Here is a 16,554-nt window from a genome sequence, read left to right as displayed (position 1 = left end):
TGTGTAGGGGTGTCTTTGGGGTTTGGTTGGTTCAGGGTATGGGGTTAGCAGCGGTATATGTGTTGAGTAGGGTGAGTAGGGGGTTACGTTGCTGGGGCTAGTAGAATGGGAGTTGAGGGGGGAGGGCATGTTAATTGAGGGGTGACTGTTAAAAGTGCATACCGCCTAAAGATGAAATTTGAAGTCTGGCTAGGCTGGCGTCTGGGTTCTTTGTTTTTGGGGTTTGGCAGAGATTTGTTTGAGTGCTGTGGCCGGGGGGAAGGGGGGGTTTGTGGGAATTTTTTGTTATGATGTTGGTGTGGAAAGCAGTTATGTGAGCATTTTGCTGCTGTTGTTATGTCCTGCAAGCATTAATTAATCAACACACTTTAGTAGGTATGCTAGGTCGTAATATTGAACGTAGGTGCGATAAATAATACAATGGGGCAGGAATCAAAGACAGATACTGCGACATAGGGTGCTCCGGGGCCAGCGTTTCGCAATGCTATCGCGTGCACACCCCCCAGACGAAAATACCAAATGCATGGAAGGCTCCCGTGACTGGTTAATAGGGTGATAGACCTGTGATCCATCGTGATGTCTTATTTAAGGGGAACGTGTGGGAGTCTTTTGAACTTCATGGCCCTGAGGTAGGAACCAGATGTCGGATACAGTTCACTTTAGCTACCCCCAGATGTTATGGGCCCGGAGCGAGGAGAGTCACTCTTGTGCGGGATATTGATTTCACGGAGGATGGTGACCAAGGGATTCCTATCTGAGGGGGAGCATCCGTGGGGGCGAGGAGGGGTTTGACTGTAATGTGCTATGTACGGTGTATGGTTGTATGTACTATGTTCTGTCAAGGGGAGATAGGTCTGTTGGTATCGGGGTGGGGGAGGGGTGTCGTTGGAATTGTGTTTTATGTTCGACAGTTGGGAGTTGATTGTTGTGCGTGCTTGTAAGCATGGAGTGAAGGTTTTGATGTGGGAGTGGATTTTATGTACTATAGGTAGTTGGGTGATATGGTACTGTACGATATTCATGGTGGCTGGCAGTAATGTACGAAATACATAGCGGTTGTAATGAATGAGCCAGTACTTAGGTGGTACCTAAATTTGCTTCCCCATGAAAGAACAGAGAATAGTTTAAATTAGAATCTTAGCTTTGGGTGCTGATGGTGAAGTTAATTACTTTTTCTCTGATTTGTCCTTGGAAGAAAGTTTTCGTTTCCGGTTTACAAGACCGGTGTATTAGTTTATACTACAAGGGCAGGTTCATTCAAGTATTTTGTTTTCGATTAGAGAGGCGATTGGTATTAGGATTAGGATTGTTGTGAAGTATAATACGGATGCTATTTGTCCGATGGTGATGAAGGGGTAGCTTACTGGTTGTCCTCCGATTCAGGTTAGGATGAGGAGGTCTGTGGCTAGGAGTCAGTAAAGCAGTTGGCTTAGTGGGCGAAATATTATGCTTTGTTGTTTGGATGTGTGGAGGACAGGGATTGCTGTTAGGATTAGGATAGATAGTAGTAGGGCGAGGACGCCTCCTAGTTTGTTGGGGATGGATCGGAGGATTGTGTAGGCAAATAGAAAGTATCACTCGGGTTTAATGTGGGGTGGGGTGTTTAGGGGGTTAGCTAGGGTATAGTTGTCTGGATCGCCTAGGAGGCCTGGTGAGAATAGTGTTAATGTCATTAGGATAAGGAGGAAAAGGAATAAGCCAAGGATATCTTTGATTGTGTAGTAGGGGTGGAAGGTAATTTTGTCGGAGTGGGAGGTGATTCCTAGGGGGTTATTTGATCCTGTTTCGTGTAAGAATAGGAGATGAAGTGTTGTTAGGGCTGTGATGATGAAGGGTAAGATAAAGTGGAAGGTGAAGAATCGTGTAAGGGTAGGGCTGTCTACTGAGTAGCCTCCTCAGACTCACTGGACCAGGTCTGTTCCGATGTATGGGATAGCGGACAGTAGGTTTGTAATTACTGTGGCTCCTCAGAAGGATATTTGGCCTCATGGGAGGACATAGCCCATAAAGGCTGTTGCTATGGTTGTGAGCAAGAGGATAATGCCAATGTTTCAGGTTTCTAGGTAGAGAAATGAGCCGTAATATAGACCTCGGCCGATGTGTAGGAAGAGGCAGATAAAAAATATTGAGGCGCCGTTAGCGTGGAGGTAGCGGATGATCCAACCATAGTTTACGTCTCGGGTGATGTGGGCGATCGACGAGAAGGCGGTTGAGGCGTCTGGTGAGTAGTGTATAGCTAGGAATAATCCTGTGGTAATTTGAAGGATTAGGCAGGCGCCGAGAAGTGAGCCGAAGTTCCATCATGCGGAAATGTTGGATGGGGTGGGGAGGTCGATAAATGAGTGATTAATTAATTTTATTAGTGGGTTAATTTTGCGTGTCGGGGTCATTGGTGTTCTTGTAGTTGAAATACAACGATGGTTTTTCATATCATTGGTCGTGGTTGTAGTCCGTGCGAGAATAATGACATATGCTTTATTTTTATTGAGTGTGAGTTTAGTGATAGGGTTTGTGGGGTTTTCTTCTAAGCCTTCTCCCATTTATGGGGGTTTAGTATTGATTGTTAGTGGTGTAGTTGGGTGTGCCATCATTTTGAATTATGGGGGAGGTTATATAGGTTTAATGGTTTTTTTAATTTATTTGGGGGGAATAATGGTTGTTTTTGGGTATACTACGGCTATGGCTATTGAGGAGTATCCTGAGGCATGGGGGTCAGGGGTTGAGGTTTTGGTTAGTGTTTTAGTAGGACTGGCGATGGAGGTAGGATTAGTGTTATGGGTAAAAGGGTATGATGGGATGGTGGTTGTGGTAAATTTTAATAGCGTGGGAAGTTGAATAATTTATGAAGGGGAGGGGCCAGGGCTGATTCGGGAGGATCCTATTGGTGCGGGGGCCTTATATGATTATGGGCGTTGGTTAGTAGTAGTTACTGGTTGGACATTGTTTGTTGGTGTATACATTGTGATTGAGATTGCTCGGGGGAATAGGTTATGTGATTAGGAGTAAGGTTAAGATGAGAGGGAAGAAAAAAGAGAGGAAATAAAGTTTGATCATGCCTTTTTGGGTTGAGGTGGTAATGGAAGCGGAGATTTGGTACTGTGAAATTGTTTTAGGTAATAGTTTCTCTAGTCAGGTCAGGTCTAGAAGAAGTAGGGGTAGGTTTTGGCTTGTAAGAAGGCCTAGATAGGGGATCGAGCGGTGTATAATGTTAGGGTAGAATCCGAGTATATTAGAGAAGTGAAATGTATATAGTGGGGATTTTATTTTGAGCTTGCTGGTTAGGTAATTGAGGTCTAGGGCTGTTAGAAGTCCTAGGGAAGTAACGCCTAGGGCTGTAAGTTTTAAGTAAAGGGGAATTGTCACTTGGGGAGTAGATATGGGGAGAATGTTGTTGGTAATGAGAAATCCTGCAAATAAGCTTCCAATGGTTAGGCGTTTAATGGGATTTAACAGAGTGGGGTTGTTTTCGTTAATGTTGGTGAGGGTTGGGAAGCGAGGTTGACCTGTTAGGGTGAGGAGGATTATTCGGGTGCTGTAGGCGCTTGTCAGAGAGGTGGCGATGAGAGTAATAGATAGGGCTCAGGCGTTTGTGTATGATATGTTAGCGGTTTCGATGATGAGGTCTTTGGAGTAGAAACCTGTGAGGAAGGGTATTCCTGCTAATGCTAGGCTCCCAATGGTGAGGGAGGTTGAAGTGAGGGGTATGGTTTTGAGTAATCCTCCTATTTTTCGAATGTCTTGCTCATTATTGAGGTTGTGAATAATGGATCCGGAGCATATGAATAGTATGGCTTTGAAGAAAGCGTGGGTGCAGATGTGAAGGAATGCTAGGTGTGGTTGGTTGATACCGATTGTAACTATTATGAGTCCTAGTTGGCTTGAAGTGGAGAAGGCCACGATTTTTTTGATGTCATTTTGTGTGAGGGCGCAGACTGCTGCGAATAGGGTGGTGATAGCGCCTAGGCATAGCGTGAGAGTTTGGATTAGTGGGTTATTCTCTGCTAGGGGGTAGAAGCGGATGAGTAGGAAGATTCCTGCTACGACTATGGTGCTTGAGTGGAGTAGGGCTGAAACAGGGGTAGGGCCTTCTATGGCTGAGGGGAGTCAGGGGTGAAGGCCTAGTTGAGCTGATTTGCCTGCTGCTGCTAGGAGGAAGCCTAGTAGTGGAGTAAGGTCTGTATTAGTACTTAGGAGGATTATTTGTTGTGGATCTCATGAGTTGGAGTGTAGGAGAAATCATGCTAGGGCTAGGACAAAACCAATATCACCGATACGGTTATATAGGATTGCTTGGATGGCTGCTGTGTTGGCATCTGTTCGGGCGTACCATCAGCTAATGAGTAGAAAGGATATAATTCCTACGCCTTCTCAGCCGATGAAGAGTTGGAATAGGTTGTTAGCGGTGACTAGGATTAGTATAGTAATTAGGAAGATAAGTAAGTATTTGAAGAATTGGTTGATGTTGGGGTCTGAGTCTATATATCATAGTGAGAATTCTATGATGGATCATGTAACGAACAGTGCTACGGGGATAAATGTTATGGAGAAATAGTCTAGTTTAAAGCTCAGGGAGAGTTGGGTTGTTTGGGTTGTTGCTCAGTGTCAGTTCGAGATAATAGTTTCTTGGTCTAGGCATATGAATATTGTTGTGGGGAAAAGGCTAATGATAAAGGTGGATGCGATAATGGATTTCACGTAATGGGGGTATGAGTTTTTTTTGTTAGGGTTAATGAGGGCGCCGAGGATGGGGGGAATTAAGGAAGTTAGGGCTAAGGTGGTTATGGTAGCATACATGGTTATTACTTTTATTTGGAGTTGCACCAAAATTTTTGGGGCCTAAGACCAATGGATAACTGTTATCCTTTAAAAGTTGAGAAAGCCATGTTGTTAGGCATGGGAATACGAGTTAGCAGTTCTTATAAGCTTTCTCGGTAAATAAGGGGTCGTGAGCCTCTGTTGTCAGATTCACAATCTGATGTTTTGGTTAAACTATATTTACAGGAGGTGAATCCAGTGATGATATCAGGATTGAGGGATAGAAGGAGGATGGGGGATAGGTGTAAAAATATGAGAGTGTTTTCTCGTGTGAATGAGGGCTTTATGCTATTAATGTGGTGGGTGAGTGAGCCTCATTGTGTTGTGGTAAACATGTAGAGGGAGTACAGGGCTGTGATTAGTATGTTGAATCCTGTGAGTAGGAGAGTGGTATTTGATCAGGAGAATGAGGTTACTAGCACGGAGAGTTCCCCTAGGAGATTAATGGTAGGGGGTAGGGCGAGGTTAGCGAGGCTTGCCAGGAGTCATCAAAAGGCTATTAGTGGGAGTAGAGTTTGAAGTCCTTGGGAGAGAATTATGATGCGACTGTGGGTGCGTTCATAATTTGAGTTTGCTAGGCAGGATAATAATGAGGATGTAAGTCCGTGGGCGATTATGAGGATAATTGCGCCGGTGAAGCTTCAGGGGGTTTGGATGAGAATGGCTGTTACTACGAGGGCTATGTGGCTGACTGAAGGGTATGCAATGAGCGATTTTAGGTCTGTTTGTCGCAGGCAGATGGAGCTTGTTATGATTATACCTCATAAGGACAACATGAGGAAGGGATAGGCTATATGTTTTGTTAGGGGGTTGAGGATGAGTGTGAGGCGTATTATGCCATAGCCACCTAATTTTAAGAGTACTGCAGCAAGTACCATTGACCCGGCAATAGGGGCTTCGACATGGGCTTTAGGGAGTCATAGGTGGAGTCCGTAAAGGGGTATTTTTACCATGAAAGCCATCGTGTACGCTAGTCATATTAAGTTGTTGGCTCAGGTGTTTGATAGTTCTTGGGTTGTAAGAGTGAGTAATAGGATATTTAGTGAGCCTAGGGTGTTGTGGGTATAGATTAGTGCGATGAGTAGGGGGAGGGAGCCTACTAGGGTATAGAATAGGAAGTATGTACCTGCGTTCAGGCGTTCTGGTTGGTTACCCCATCGGGTGATGATAGCCAGGGTGGGGATAAGTGTGGTTTCGAAGAAGATATAAAATATAATTAGCTCTGTGGCCGAGAATGTTATAATTAAGGAGATTTGGAGGGAAATTAGCATGGAGAGGTAGAGTTTTTTTCGTGATAGTGGTTCGTTGGATAGGTGGCGCTGGCTTGCTATGATTGTGAGGGGTAGAAGTCAAGCAGTTAATATTAGGAGGGGAGTTGTTAAGGGGTCGGAGGAGAAGGGCAGGGAACAGCTGAATAGGTTGTTGTTAATTTGGTTAAAAAATAGTAAGGGAATGGTGCTGATAATTAGGCTGTGAGTGGTTGTGTTGATTCAAATTATACGTTTTTTAGAGAATCATGTTAGTGGTAGTAATATAATTGTCGGGATGATTAGTTTTAGCATTGGAGTAGGTTTAGGTTATGTACGTAGTCTAAGCCATATGTGTTAGAGATTGAAACTAGTAGTGCTAGACCTACTGCTGCTTCGCAGGCAGCAAAGACTAGTATGGTGATGGGTACAATATTGGCTAAGAGGGAGTGAGTATTGAGGGTTATGAGGGTGGCTATGATGAACAGTGATAGTATTATTCCTTCTAGGCATAGTAGGGAAGATATTAGGTGTGAGCGATATACTAGTATTCCTAGAAGTGAGATGGTAAATGCTAGTATAATATTTATATAAATAAGGGGCATTTGGTAAATATGATTATCATAATTTAATGAGTCGAAATCATTCGTTTTATTTAAACTATATACCAATTCGGTTCAGTCTAACCCTTTTTGTAATCATTCGTAGGCGAGGCTTAGGGCTAGGATAGTAATTAATAAGAGGGATGATGTGACTATTAGTGGTAGGTTGGCCGTTTGTAGGGCTCAAGGTAAGGGCAATAGGAGGGCAATTTCTAGGTCAAATAATAGGAAGGTGATGGCTACTAGGAAAAATTTTATGGAGAAGGGGACGCGGGCGGGGGATATAGGGTCGAAGCCACATTCGTAAGGGGTAGATTTTTCTATGTAGCTGTTGAGTTGTGGTAGTCAGAATGTGATAATTATCAGTAGTAGGGCTAGAAGGGTATTGGTTATTAAAATTAGGACGAAGTTTATTACTCTTTTTTGAATGTTGTCAAAACTAGTTAATTGGAAGTTAACGGTACTACTTATACTAAAAGAGTAAGATCCTCATCAGTAAATAGAGACATATAGAAATAGTCAGACTACATCTACGAAGTGTCAGTATCAGGCGGCGGCTTGAAAGCCGAAGTGATGTTTGGATGTGAAGTGAAATATTAGTTGGCGGATGAGGCAGATAGTGAGGAAAGTTGATCCAATAATGACGTGGAGTCCGTGGAAGCCTGTGGCTACAAAGAATGTTGAGCCGTAGATGCCATCGGAAATGGTAAAAGGGGATTCGAAATATTCTGAGGCTTGTAGGAGGGTAAAATAAAGACCTAGTAGAATCGTAATAAGCAGTGCTTGAATTATTTGGTTTCGGTTATTTTCTATTAAGCTGTGATGGGCTCAAGTAATTGATACTCCTGATGCGAGTAATACAGATGTGTTTAGGAGTGGGACTTCTAGGGGATTTAGTGGGGTAATACCTGTTGGGGGCCAGTGTCCTCCTAGCTGGGGGGTAGGGGCTAGGCTGGAGTGGTAGAAAGCTCAAAAAAATCCTGCAAAGAAAAAAACTTCTGAGGTAATAAAAAGAATTATCCCATATCGGAGACCTTTTTGGACGGGTGGTGTGTGGTGGCCTTGGTATGTGCCTTCTCGTATAACATCGCGTCATCATTGATATATGGTCAATGTGTTAGTTAGTAAGCCTAGTGTGAGTAGTGTTGTGGAGTAGAAGTGGAATCATATGGCCAGGCCGGAGGTTATTAGGAGGGCCGAGAGGGCCCCTGTTAGGGGTCATGGGCTGGGTTTTACTATGTGGTAGGCATGTGATTGGTGGGTCATTATGTGTTGTCGTGCAGGTAGAGGCTCACTAGAAGTGTAAAAACGTAGGCTTGGATTAAGGCGACGGCGATCTCTAGAATAGTCAGTAGGATTAGAATTGTGAAGATAATGAGTGCATAGGGTAGATTGATAGTTGATAATGCTAGTGTGGCGCTTCCAATTAGGTGCATGAGTAGGTGGCCTGCAGTAATGTTAGCGGTTAGACGTACGGCTAAGGCTATTGGTTGAATGAGTAGGCTAATAGTTTCGATGATAACTAGTATGGGGATAAGGGGTGTAGGTGTGCCTTGCGGTAAGAAGTGGGCTAGGGCATTTTTAGTCTTAAAGCGAAAGCCTATGACTACTGCGCCTGCTCATAGGGGGATAGCCATGGCTAGGTTTATAGATAGTTGGGTGGTTGGTGTGAATGAGTGGGGTAGAAGCCCAAGAAGATTGGTTGTGGTAATAAAAATGATTAAGGATACTAGTATGAGAGATCAGGTTCGTCCTTTAGTGCTGTGTATAGTTATTATTTGTTTTGAGGTCAGTTGAATTAGTCATTGTTGGGTGGTAATTAGTCGGTTGTTGATGAGATGTTTAGAAGTGGGGACCAGTAGAGGGGGGAATAGAATGATTAGTACTGCGGCGGGTAAGCCTAGGATTGTGGGGGCAGCGAATGAAGCGAATAGATTTTCGTTCATTTTGGTTCTCAGGGTTTATTGTAGTTTTTTATTTTTATGGGTTTTGGTGAGGGGGGTAGATGGTAATTTGAATTTAATATTTTTAGTTGGGTGACGAGAAATAGTGTCAGGAGTATGGGGGTAATTATGGTGGGTCATACGGCGGTATTTAGTTGGGGCATTTCACTGTAAAGAGGTGTCGGTCCTCTTAATCTTTAACTTAAAAGGTTAATGCTAGGTTAGCTTTACAGTGAGCTCTGGAGAGGGGTAGAGAAGGTGCTATAGAGTGAATACGGGTCCTATTTCAAAGATTTTTAGAGGGATTAATTCTAGGACGATGGGTATAAAACTGTGGTTTGCTCCACAGATTTCTGAGCATTGGCCGTAGTATACTCCTGGTCGTGTGGCGGTGAAAGTGGTTTGGTTTAGGCGTCCGGGAATTGCGTCTGTTTTTAGGCCTAATGTGGGAACAGCTCATGAGTGTAGAACATCTTGTGATGTAATTATTATACGAACGGGGGCTTCAACTGGGAGGACCACTCGGTTATCAACGTCAAGGAGTCGTAGATCACCTGGTTCTAGAAATAATGGGGGGAGTATGTAGGAGTTGAAGATTAGCCCGCCGTAGTCGGTGTATTCGTAGGTTCAATATCATTGATGGCCGATTGATTTAATAGTAAAGGAGGGGTCGTTGACCTCGTCTGTTATGTAAAGGATACGCAGGGATGGTAGGGCAATAAGGACTAGGATGATGGCGGGCAGGATAGTTCAGACGGTTTCTATTTCCTGGGCGTCTGAAATACTAGTATTAGTTAGTTTTGTTGTGAGTGTTAGGAAAAGGGCGTATAGGACTAGAAAGCAGATGAGAAAGATAATTATGAGGGCATGGTCGTGAAAGATAATAAGTTCTTCTATGATAGGGGAAGTAGCATCTTGTAGACCTACTTGCGCTGCATGTGCCATTAAGATATACGGGGGTTAACCTGTAATTTAACTTTGACAAAGTTATGAAATAGTTTTTCTAATATCTTTTTGAAAAAGTCATGGAGGTCATGGGGTTGGCTTGAAACCAGCTTTAGGGGGTTCGATTCCTTCCTTTTTTGTCTAGATTTTATGTATACGGGTTCTTCGAATGTGTGGTAGGGTGGGGGGCATCCATATAGTCATTCCAGGTTTGCGGAGGGCTCTTCTACTATTAGGACTTTTCGTTTTGAAGCAAAGGCTTCTCAAATCATGAAAATTATTAATATTACTGCTGTCAGGGAGATAAATGAGCCTACGGATGATAGGACATTTCATGTGGTGTATGCATCGGGGTAGTCCGAGTAACGTCGGGGCATCCCAGATAGGCCAAGGAAGTGCTGTGGGAAGAAGGTTAGGTTTACGCCAATGAACATGATGGCAAATTGGATTTTGGCATAGGTTTGGTCTAGGGTATAGCCTGAGAATAGGGGGAATCAGTGAATGAAGCCTCCTATGATGGCGAATACAGCTCCTATTGATAGAACGTAGTGGAAGTGGGCTACGACGTAGTATGTGTCGTGTAGCACGATGTCTAATGATGAGTTTGCTAGTACAATGCCGGTTAGGCCACCTACGGTGAAGAGAAAGATAAACCCTAGGGCTCAGAGTACTGCGGCAGATCATTTCATATTGCTTCCGTGAAGTGTAGCGAGTCAGCTGAATACTTTGACGCCGGTAGGAATAGCAATGATTATGGTAGCGGAGGTGAAATAGGCTCGGGTGTCTACGTCTATCCCTACTGTAAATATATGGTGTGCTCACACGATAAACCCTAGGAAGCCAATTGATATTATAGCTCAAACCATGCCTATATATCCAAATGGTTCTTTTTTTCCGGAGTAATAAGTTACAATGTGGGAAATTATTCCGAAGCCTGGTAGGATAAGAATATAAACTTCGGGGTGGCCAAAAAATCAGAATAAGTGTTGATATAGAATAGGGTCTCCTCCCCCGGCTGGGTCGAAGAAGGTAGTGTTGAGGTTACGATCTGTCAATAGTATGGTGATGCCAGCAGCTAGGACTGGGAGGGATAGGAGAAGTAAGACTGCTGTGATTAGGACGGATCAGACGAAGAGGGGTGTTTGGTATTGGGTCATGGCAGGAGGTTTTATATTAATAATTGTTGTGATGAAGTTAATGGCTCCTAGGATAGAGGAGATGCCTGCCAGATGTAAGGAGAAGATGGTTAGGTCTACGGAGGCTCCAGGATGCGAGTAGTTTCCCGCTAAGGGAGGGTAGACTGTTCAACCTGTTCCCGCGCCGGCTTCTACTATGGCAGATGCAAGTAGAAGTAGGAGAGAAGGGGGCAGGAGCCAGAAGCTTATGTTGTTTATGCGGGGGAATGCCATGTCGGGGGCACCAATTATCAAGGGAACTAGCCAGTTGCCAAAGCCTCCGATTATAATAGGCATTACTATGAAGAAGATTATTACGAATGCATGGGCTGTGACGATGACATTGTAGATGTGGTCATTACCTAGGAGGTTGCCTGGTTGGCCTAGTTCAGCCCGAATAAGGAGACTTAGGGCTGTGCCCAGGACTCCAGCTCATGCACCGAATAGTAGGTATAGTGTTCCAATATCTTTGTGGTTTGTAGAGAATAGTCAGCGGTCGGTGAACATCAGTAGGGTGGGGTAAAATGGCTGAGTGAAGCATTGGACTGTAAATCTAAAGACAGGGGTTAAGCCTCTTTTTACCAGCTCTGAGGTGATTTTCATATTGAATTGCAAATTCGAAGAAGCAGCTTCAAACCTGCCGGGGCTTCTCCCGCCTTTTTTTCTTGCGGCGGGAGAAGTAGATTGAAGCCAGTTGATTAGGGTGTTTAGCTGTTAACTAAATGTTTGTGGGTTTAAGTCCCATTAATCTAGTAAGGGCTTAGCTTAATTAAAGTGGCTGATTTGCGTTCAGTTGATGCAGAGTGGGGTTTTGCAGTCCTTAGTTGTTGCAGAAATTAAGTATTGTAACTTGCTGAGGGCTTTGAAGGCTCTTGGTCTGTGCTTAACCTAAATTTCTATAAGATTATTAGTATGAAGGGGGAGATGGGTAGAAGCAGTGTGGTAAGGGTGATGAGTGTAGGGAGGAAGGGGGTGGGTTTTGTATGTTCGAATTGTCATTTTATTTTTACGTTATTAGATATGGGAAGTAGTGTAATTGAGGTGGAGTAGATTAGGCGTAGGTAGAAATAGAGGTTAAGGAGAGTGATGATGGCTATGATGGTGGGGATGATGAGGCTATTATTTTTTGTGAATTCTTCGATGATAACTCATTTGGGTAAGAAGCCAGTTAGTGGGGGTAGGCCTCCTAGGGAGAGGAGGGTGGATGGAATTAGGGGAGTTAATCATGTTAGCTTGTTTCAGGTGCGAGATAGTAGTAGGGTTGTGGTGCTGGAGTTTAAGTTGAGTAGCAGAAATGCGGTAGTAGTTAGGATGATGTAAATGGTTAAATTAAGAATGGTTATGTTAGGGTTATATGGTAGGACTGCTATTATTCAGCCTATGTGGGTGATTGAGGAGTATGCTAGGATTTTGCGTAGTTGGGTTTGGTTTAGTCCGCCTCAGCTGCCTGCTATAATGGACAAGATTGAAAGGGTGAGGAGAAGGTTTACGTTCAGTGATGAGGAGATTTGGTATATAATTGAAATAGGGGCTAATTTTTGTCATGTGAGGAGGAGTAGGCCGGATATTAGGGGGGTGCCTTGGGTAACTTCTGGAACTCAAAAGTGAAAGGGGGCTATTCCTAGTTTTATTGCCATTGCTATTATAATTATTAATGATGAGTATTGATTGGTAGTATTGGTTATGGTTCATTGTCCGGAGAGTATGCTGTTGGAGAGGATAGCTATCAGGAGAATTATGGACGCAGTTGCTTGTGTGAGAAAGTATTTGATGGCGGCTTCTGTGGAGCGGGGGCTTATTTTTTTGGTTAGGATTGGGATAAAAGCTAGTATATTTATTTCTAGGCCTACTCAGGTGAAAAATCAGTGTGAGCTTAGCGCTGTAATGAGCGTGCCTGTAAGGATGGTAGAGTAGATGATGGGTTGGGCTAGGGGATTAATTAGTACGGGAAGGGTGTAACCAACATTTTCGGGGTATGGGCCCGATAGCTTATTTAGCTGACCTTACTTTAGGATGGGGTGTGATAGGTGGCACGGAGAATTTTGGATTCTCAGGGATGAGTTCGATTCTTATAGTCCTAGAAATAAGGGGATTTGAACTCCTATTATTTACTCTATCAAAGTAATTCTTTTATCAGACATATTTCTTAGGTTTGAGGGGGGATGCTGGAGATTGTAGTGGGTATGGAGATATATCACATGAGTGATGCTAGGGTGAGTGGTAGGAAGTTTTTTCATAGGAGGTGTATGAGCTGGTCGTAGCGAAATCGGGGATATGCTGTTCGAATTCATAGGAACAGGGAGGTTAGAAGTAGAGCTTTGGTGACAAAATATGTCGTGTAGAGTTCAGGGGAGTGAGTATTGTATGTTGCTCCTAGGAAGATTGTAGCAGTGAGGGTGTTTATTATAATAATGTTTATGTATTCGGCTATGAAAAATAGGGCAAAGGGGCCTGCGGCATACTCGATATTAAAGCCTGAGACTAGTTCAGATTCTCCTTCAGTAAGGTCGAAGGGAGTTCGGTTGGTCTCTGCTAGTGTAGAGATAAATCATATTATGGCCAGGGGTCATGTTGGCAGGATTAGTCAGAGGTGCTCTTGTGTTGTGACAAGGGTAGAGAGATTGAAGGAGCCACTTATTAGTAGCGTTGACAGTAGGATAATGGCTAGAGTGACTTCGTATGAGATTGTTTGGGCTACTGCTCGTAGTGCACCGATTAAGGCGTAGTTCGAGTTTGATGCTCACCCTGATCAGAGGATTGAGTAAACGGCTAGGCTGGAGGTGGCTAGAATAAATAGGAGGCCTAAGTTAAGATTGACTAGGGGGTTGGGTATGGGGAGGGGGGTTCATAGTAAGAGGGCAATGGTGAGGGCTAGGGTTGGGGCGGTGATGTAGAGGGTAATGGTTGAAGTGGAGGGTTTTAAGGGTTCTTTAGTGAAGAGTTTTATGGCGTCAGCGAAGGGCTGTAATAGCCCGTAAGGACCTACAATGTTGGGACCTTTGCGTAGTTGTATGTAGCCTAGAATTTTTCGTTCGGTTAGCATTAGGAATGCTATTGCGATTAGGATGGGTACAATGAGGAGTAGGAGGTTGGTCATGGGTGTGTTGTCAAGAAGAGGAATTGAACCTCTGATTGTAAAGTTTTAAGTTTTATGCAATTACCGGGCTCTGCCATCTTAACAAACTCTGTTCTTGAGTGGGTGTTGGCATGGCGCTAAATTGAGATAATATCATTTATTGGGGAAGGCGCTTTGTGAAGTAGGCCTCATTTCTCTTGTCCTTTCGTACAGGGAGAAATTTAGAACAGATAGAAACCGACCTGGATTACTCCGGTCTGAACTCAGATCACGTAGGACTTTAATCGTTGAACAAACGAACCTTTAATAGCGGCTGCACCATCGGGATGTCCTGATCCAACATCGAGGTCGTAAACCCTATTGTTGATATGGACTCTGGAATAGGATTGCGCTGTTATCCCTAGGGTAACTTGTTCCGTTGGTCAAGTCATTGGATCAATTGGATGTAGTAATTCGCTTTGACTGGTGAGGTCTTAGCATGTATTGCTCGGAGGTTGGGTTGTGCTCCGAGGTCGCCCCAACCGAAATTTTTAATGCAGGTTTAATAGTTTAGGACCTGTAGGTTTGTTAAGTATTGTTTGCATTAATGAATTAAAGCTCCATAGGGTCTTCTCGTCTTGTTATGTTATGCCCGCCTCTTCACGGGTAGGTCAATTTCACTGGTTGAAAGTAAGAGACAGCTAAACCCTCGTGGAGCCATTCATACAAGTCCCTATTTAAGGAACAAGTGATTATGCTACCTTTGCACGGTTAGGGTACCGCGGCCGTTAAACATATGTCACCGGGCAGGCGGTGCCTCTAATACTGGTAATGCTAGAGGTGATGTTTTTGGTAAACAGGCGGGGTAAGATTTGCCGAGTTCCTTTTACTTTTTTTAACCTTTCCTTGTGGGCATGCCTGTGTTGGGTTAACAGCGGGGGTAATAATGGCTTGTTGGTTGATTGTAGATATTAGGCTGTTAATTGTCAGTTTAATATTTTGGTCTGATGTAGGCTTATGCGGAGGAGAATGTTTTCATGTTACTTATACTAACATTAGTTCTTCTATGGGGTAATAGATTGGTCCAATTGGGTGTAAGGAGTTCGGTTGTATGTTTGGGATCTTTAAGGTTGTGGGTGTTGAGCTTGAACGCTTTCTTAATTGGTGGCTGCTTTTAGGCCTACTATGGGTGTTAAATTTTTTACTCTCTTTACAAGGTTTTTTCCTAGTGTCTAAAGAGCTGTTCCTCTTTGGACTAACAGTTAAGTTTACAAGGGGATTTAGAGGGTTCTGTAGGTAAATTTAAAGTTGAACTAAGATTCTATCTTGGACAACCAGCTATCACCAGGCTCGGTAGGTTTGTCGCCTCTACCTATAAATCTTCCCACTATTTTGCTACATAGACGGGTGTGCTCTTTTAGCTGTTCTTAGGTAGCTCGTCTGGTTTCGGGGGTCTTAGCTTTGGTTCTCTTTGCAAAGTTATTTCTAGTTAATTCATTATGCAAAAGGTACAGGGGTTAGTCCTTGCTGTATTATGCTTGGGTATAATTTTTCATCTTTCCCTTGCGGTACTATGTCTATTGCGCCGGTTTACAATTTCTATCGCCTATACTTTATTTGGGTAAATGGTTTGGTTAAGGTTGTTTGGTAGTAGGGTGGAGGGGGTTTGGGGCTAGGTTTGGCTCAGAGTGGTCAAGTTGAGTTGAAATCTCCTAAGTGTAAGTTGGGTGCTTTATGTTAAGCTACACTCTGGTTCGTCCAAGTGCACTTTCCAGTACACTTACCATGTTACGACTTATCTCCTCTATATAAATACGTAGGGGGTTTAAGTTAAGTATCCTTTGAAGTATACTTGAGGAGGGTGACGGGCGGTGTGTACGCGCTTCAGGGCCCTGTTCAACTAAGCACTCTACTCTTAGTTTACTGCTAAATCCACCTTTGACCCTTAGGTTTCATAAGGGTTATCGTAATTTTCTGGGGTAGAAAATGTAGCCCATTTCTTGCCACCTCATAGGCTACACCTTGACCTAACGTCTTTACGTGGGTACTTGTGCTTACTTTGTAACCTTCATCAGGGTTTGCTGAAGATGGCGGTATATAGGCTGAGCAAGAGGCGGTGAGGTTGATCGGGGTTTATCGATTACAGAACAGGCTCCTCTAGAGGGATATGAAGCACCGCCAGGTCCTTTGAGTTTTAAGCTGTGGCTCGTAGTGTTCTGGCGAGCAGTTTTGTTAATTTAACTGTTGAAGTTTAGGGCTAAGCATAGTGGGGTATCTAATCCCAGTTTGGGTCTTAGCTATTGTGTATTCAGATGTGTTAAAGCCACTTTCGTAGTTTATTTTGTATCAGCTGGAGTTTTTTACAACTCAGGTGAATTTTAGCTTTATGGGGGGGTGATCTAAAACACTCTTTACGCCGGTTTCTATTGACTTGGGTTAATCGTATGACCGCGGTGGCTAGCACGAAATTGACCAACCCTGAGGTTAGTATGGCTTAGTTAAACTTTCGTTTATTGCTAAAGGTTTATCACTGCTGTCTCCCGTGGGGGTGTGGCTAGGCTAAGCGTTTTGAGCTGCATTGCTGCGTGCTTGATACTTGTTCCTTTTGATCATGGCGATTTAGAGGGTGACTCACGGGGCGGGGATGCTTGCATGTGTAATCTTACTAAGAGCTAATAGAAAGGCTAGGACCAAACCTGTTTGTTTATGGGGTGATGTAAACCCGTCGAAACATTTTCAGTGTATTGCTTTGAGGGGGTAAGCTACATAAAC

The 16,554-nt window shown here is 43.7% G+C and overlaps 13 protein-coding genes and 24 non-coding genes across 37 annotated transcripts, besides 1 other annotated feature; 9 read left to right on the top strand and 28 right to left on the bottom strand. All coding sequences in view use genetic code 2, as the record gives it.

The window, feature by feature from the left end:
- Positions 1–1,113: a D loop.
- Positions 1,114–1,181, top strand: KEF41_t22. Its single transcript has one exon. It is a non-coding gene; the product is annotated as a tRNA-Pro (tRNA).
- Positions 1,182–1,183: 2 nt separating this feature from the next.
- On the bottom strand, positions 1,184–1,249 carry KEF41_t21. Its single transcript has one exon. It is a non-coding gene; the product is annotated as a tRNA-Thr (tRNA).
- CYTB (cytochrome b) lies at positions 1,250–2,390 on the bottom strand. Its single transcript has one exon. A coding segment is annotated over exon 1 (1,141 nt).
- Positions 2,391–2,394: 4 nt separating this feature from the next.
- On the top strand, positions 2,395–2,463 carry KEF41_t20. The gene has a single exon. It is a non-coding gene; the product is annotated as a tRNA-Glu (tRNA).
- Positions 2,464–2,988, top strand: ND6 (NADH dehydrogenase subunit 6). The gene has a single exon. The coding sequence runs from the start codon at positions 2,464–2,466 to the stop codon at positions 2,986–2,988; it is 525 nt and encodes a 174-aa protein (NP_008197.1).
- On the bottom strand, positions 2,989–4,800 carry ND5 (NADH dehydrogenase subunit 5). Its single transcript has one exon. It carries the CDS (start codon positions 4,798–4,800, stop codon positions 2,989–2,991), a length of 1,812 nt encoding a protein of 603 aa, NP_008196.1.
- KEF41_t19 lies at positions 4,801–4,871 on the bottom strand. The gene has a single exon. It is a non-coding gene; the product is annotated as a tRNA-Leu (tRNA).
- On the bottom strand, positions 4,872–4,930 carry KEF41_t18. Its single transcript has one exon. It is a non-coding gene; the product is annotated as a tRNA-Ser (tRNA).
- KEF41_t17 lies at positions 4,931–4,999 on the bottom strand. The gene has a single exon. It is a non-coding gene; the product is annotated as a tRNA-His (tRNA).
- On the bottom strand, positions 5,000–6,377 carry ND4 (NADH dehydrogenase subunit 4). Its single transcript has one exon. A coding segment is annotated over exon 1 (1,378 nt).
- Positions 6,371–6,667, bottom strand: ND4L (NADH dehydrogenase subunit 4L). The gene has a single exon. The coding sequence runs from the start codon at positions 6,665–6,667 to the stop codon at positions 6,371–6,373; it is 297 nt and encodes a 98-aa protein (NP_008194.1).
- Positions 6,668–6,732, bottom strand: KEF41_t16. The gene has a single exon. It is a non-coding gene; the product is annotated as a tRNA-Arg (tRNA).
- ND3 (NADH dehydrogenase subunit 3) lies at positions 6,733–7,078 on the bottom strand. The gene has a single exon. A coding segment is annotated over exon 1 (346 nt).
- Positions 7,079–7,146, bottom strand: KEF41_t15. The gene has a single exon. It is a non-coding gene; the product is annotated as a tRNA-Gly (tRNA).
- Positions 7,147–7,930, bottom strand: COX3 (cytochrome c oxidase subunit III). The gene has a single exon. A coding segment is annotated over exon 1 (784 nt).
- ATP6 (ATP synthase F0 subunit 6) lies at positions 7,930–8,610 on the bottom strand. Its single transcript has one exon. The coding sequence runs from the start codon at positions 8,608–8,610 to the stop codon at positions 7,930–7,932; it is 681 nt and encodes a 226-aa protein (NP_008191.1).
- Positions 8,565–8,771, bottom strand: ATP8 (ATP synthase F0 subunit 8). The gene has a single exon. The coding sequence runs from the start codon at positions 8,769–8,771 to the stop codon at positions 8,565–8,567; it is 207 nt and encodes a 68-aa protein (NP_008190.1).
- Position 8,772: 1 nt separating this feature from the next.
- Positions 8,773–8,842, bottom strand: KEF41_t14. The gene has a single exon. It is a non-coding gene; the product is annotated as a tRNA-Lys (tRNA).
- A 26-nt stretch (positions 8,843–8,868) lies between these two features.
- COX2 (cytochrome c oxidase subunit II) lies at positions 8,869–9,552 on the bottom strand. The gene has a single exon. It carries the CDS (start codon positions 9,550–9,552, stop codon positions 8,869–8,871), a length of 684 nt encoding a protein of 227 aa, NP_008189.1.
- Positions 9,553–9,620, bottom strand: KEF41_t13. Its single transcript has one exon. It is a non-coding gene; the product is annotated as a tRNA-Asp (tRNA).
- A 1-nt stretch (position 9,621) lies between these two features.
- KEF41_t12 lies at positions 9,622–9,693 on the top strand. Its single transcript has one exon. It is a non-coding gene; the product is annotated as a tRNA-Ser (tRNA).
- COX1 (cytochrome c oxidase subunit I) lies at positions 9,693–11,234 on the bottom strand. Its single transcript has one exon. It carries the CDS (start codon positions 11,232–11,234, stop codon positions 9,693–9,695), a length of 1,542 nt encoding a protein of 513 aa, NP_008188.1.
- An 11-nt stretch (positions 11,235–11,245) lies between these two features.
- On the top strand, positions 11,246–11,311 carry KEF41_t11. The gene has a single exon. It is a non-coding gene; the product is annotated as a tRNA-Tyr (tRNA).
- On the top strand, positions 11,311–11,376 carry KEF41_t10. Its single transcript has one exon. It is a non-coding gene; the product is annotated as a tRNA-Cys (tRNA).
- Positions 11,377–11,407: 31 nt separating this feature from the next.
- Positions 11,408–11,480, top strand: KEF41_t09. The gene has a single exon. It is a non-coding gene; the product is annotated as a tRNA-Asn (tRNA).
- Position 11,481: 1 nt separating this feature from the next.
- Positions 11,482–11,550, top strand: KEF41_t08. The gene has a single exon. It is a non-coding gene; the product is annotated as a tRNA-Ala (tRNA).
- A 7-nt stretch (positions 11,551–11,557) lies between these two features.
- Positions 11,558–11,625, bottom strand: KEF41_t07. The gene has a single exon. It is a non-coding gene; the product is annotated as a tRNA-Trp (tRNA).
- On the bottom strand, positions 11,624–12,667 carry ND2 (NADH dehydrogenase subunit 2). The gene has a single exon. The coding sequence runs from the start codon at positions 12,665–12,667 to the stop codon at positions 11,624–11,626; it is 1,044 nt and encodes a 347-aa protein (NP_008187.1).
- KEF41_t06 lies at positions 12,668–12,735 on the bottom strand. Its single transcript has one exon. It is a non-coding gene; the product is annotated as a tRNA-Met (tRNA).
- Position 12,736: 1 nt separating this feature from the next.
- KEF41_t05 lies at positions 12,737–12,808 on the top strand. The gene has a single exon. It is a non-coding gene; the product is annotated as a tRNA-Gln (tRNA).
- On the bottom strand, positions 12,806–12,874 carry KEF41_t04. Its single transcript has one exon. It is a non-coding gene; the product is annotated as a tRNA-Ile (tRNA).
- On the bottom strand, positions 12,874–13,830 carry ND1 (NADH dehydrogenase subunit 1; the record flags this gene model as incomplete). The annotated part of the gene is made up of 1 exon: positions 12,874–13,830. A coding segment is annotated over one exon (957 nt), but the record flags the coding sequence as incomplete, so codon positions are not given.
- A 2-nt stretch (positions 13,831–13,832) lies between these two features.
- On the bottom strand, positions 13,833–13,907 carry KEF41_t03. The gene has a single exon. It is a non-coding gene; the product is annotated as a tRNA-Leu (tRNA).
- Positions 13,908–15,465, bottom strand: KEF41_r01. The gene has a single exon. It is a non-coding gene; the product is annotated as a 16S ribosomal RNA (ribosomal RNA).
- On the bottom strand, positions 15,466–15,534 carry KEF41_t02. The gene has a single exon. It is a non-coding gene; the product is annotated as a tRNA-Val (tRNA).
- Positions 15,535–16,483, bottom strand: KEF41_r02. Its single transcript has one exon. It is a non-coding gene; the product is annotated as a 12S ribosomal RNA (ribosomal RNA).
- KEF41_t01 lies at positions 16,484–16,554 on the bottom strand. The gene has a single exon. It is a non-coding gene; the product is annotated as a tRNA-Phe (tRNA).

Source organism: Pan troglodytes, mitochondrion (assembly GCF_028858775.2).
Source record: "Pan troglodytes mitochondrion, complete genome".
In the NCBI taxonomy this organism is placed as follows: Eukaryota; Metazoa; Chordata; class Mammalia; order Primates; family Hominidae; genus Pan; species Pan troglodytes.
The sequence above is the reverse complement of the archived record's forward strand: the minus strand, read 5'-3'. Positions and strand labels throughout refer to the sequence as shown.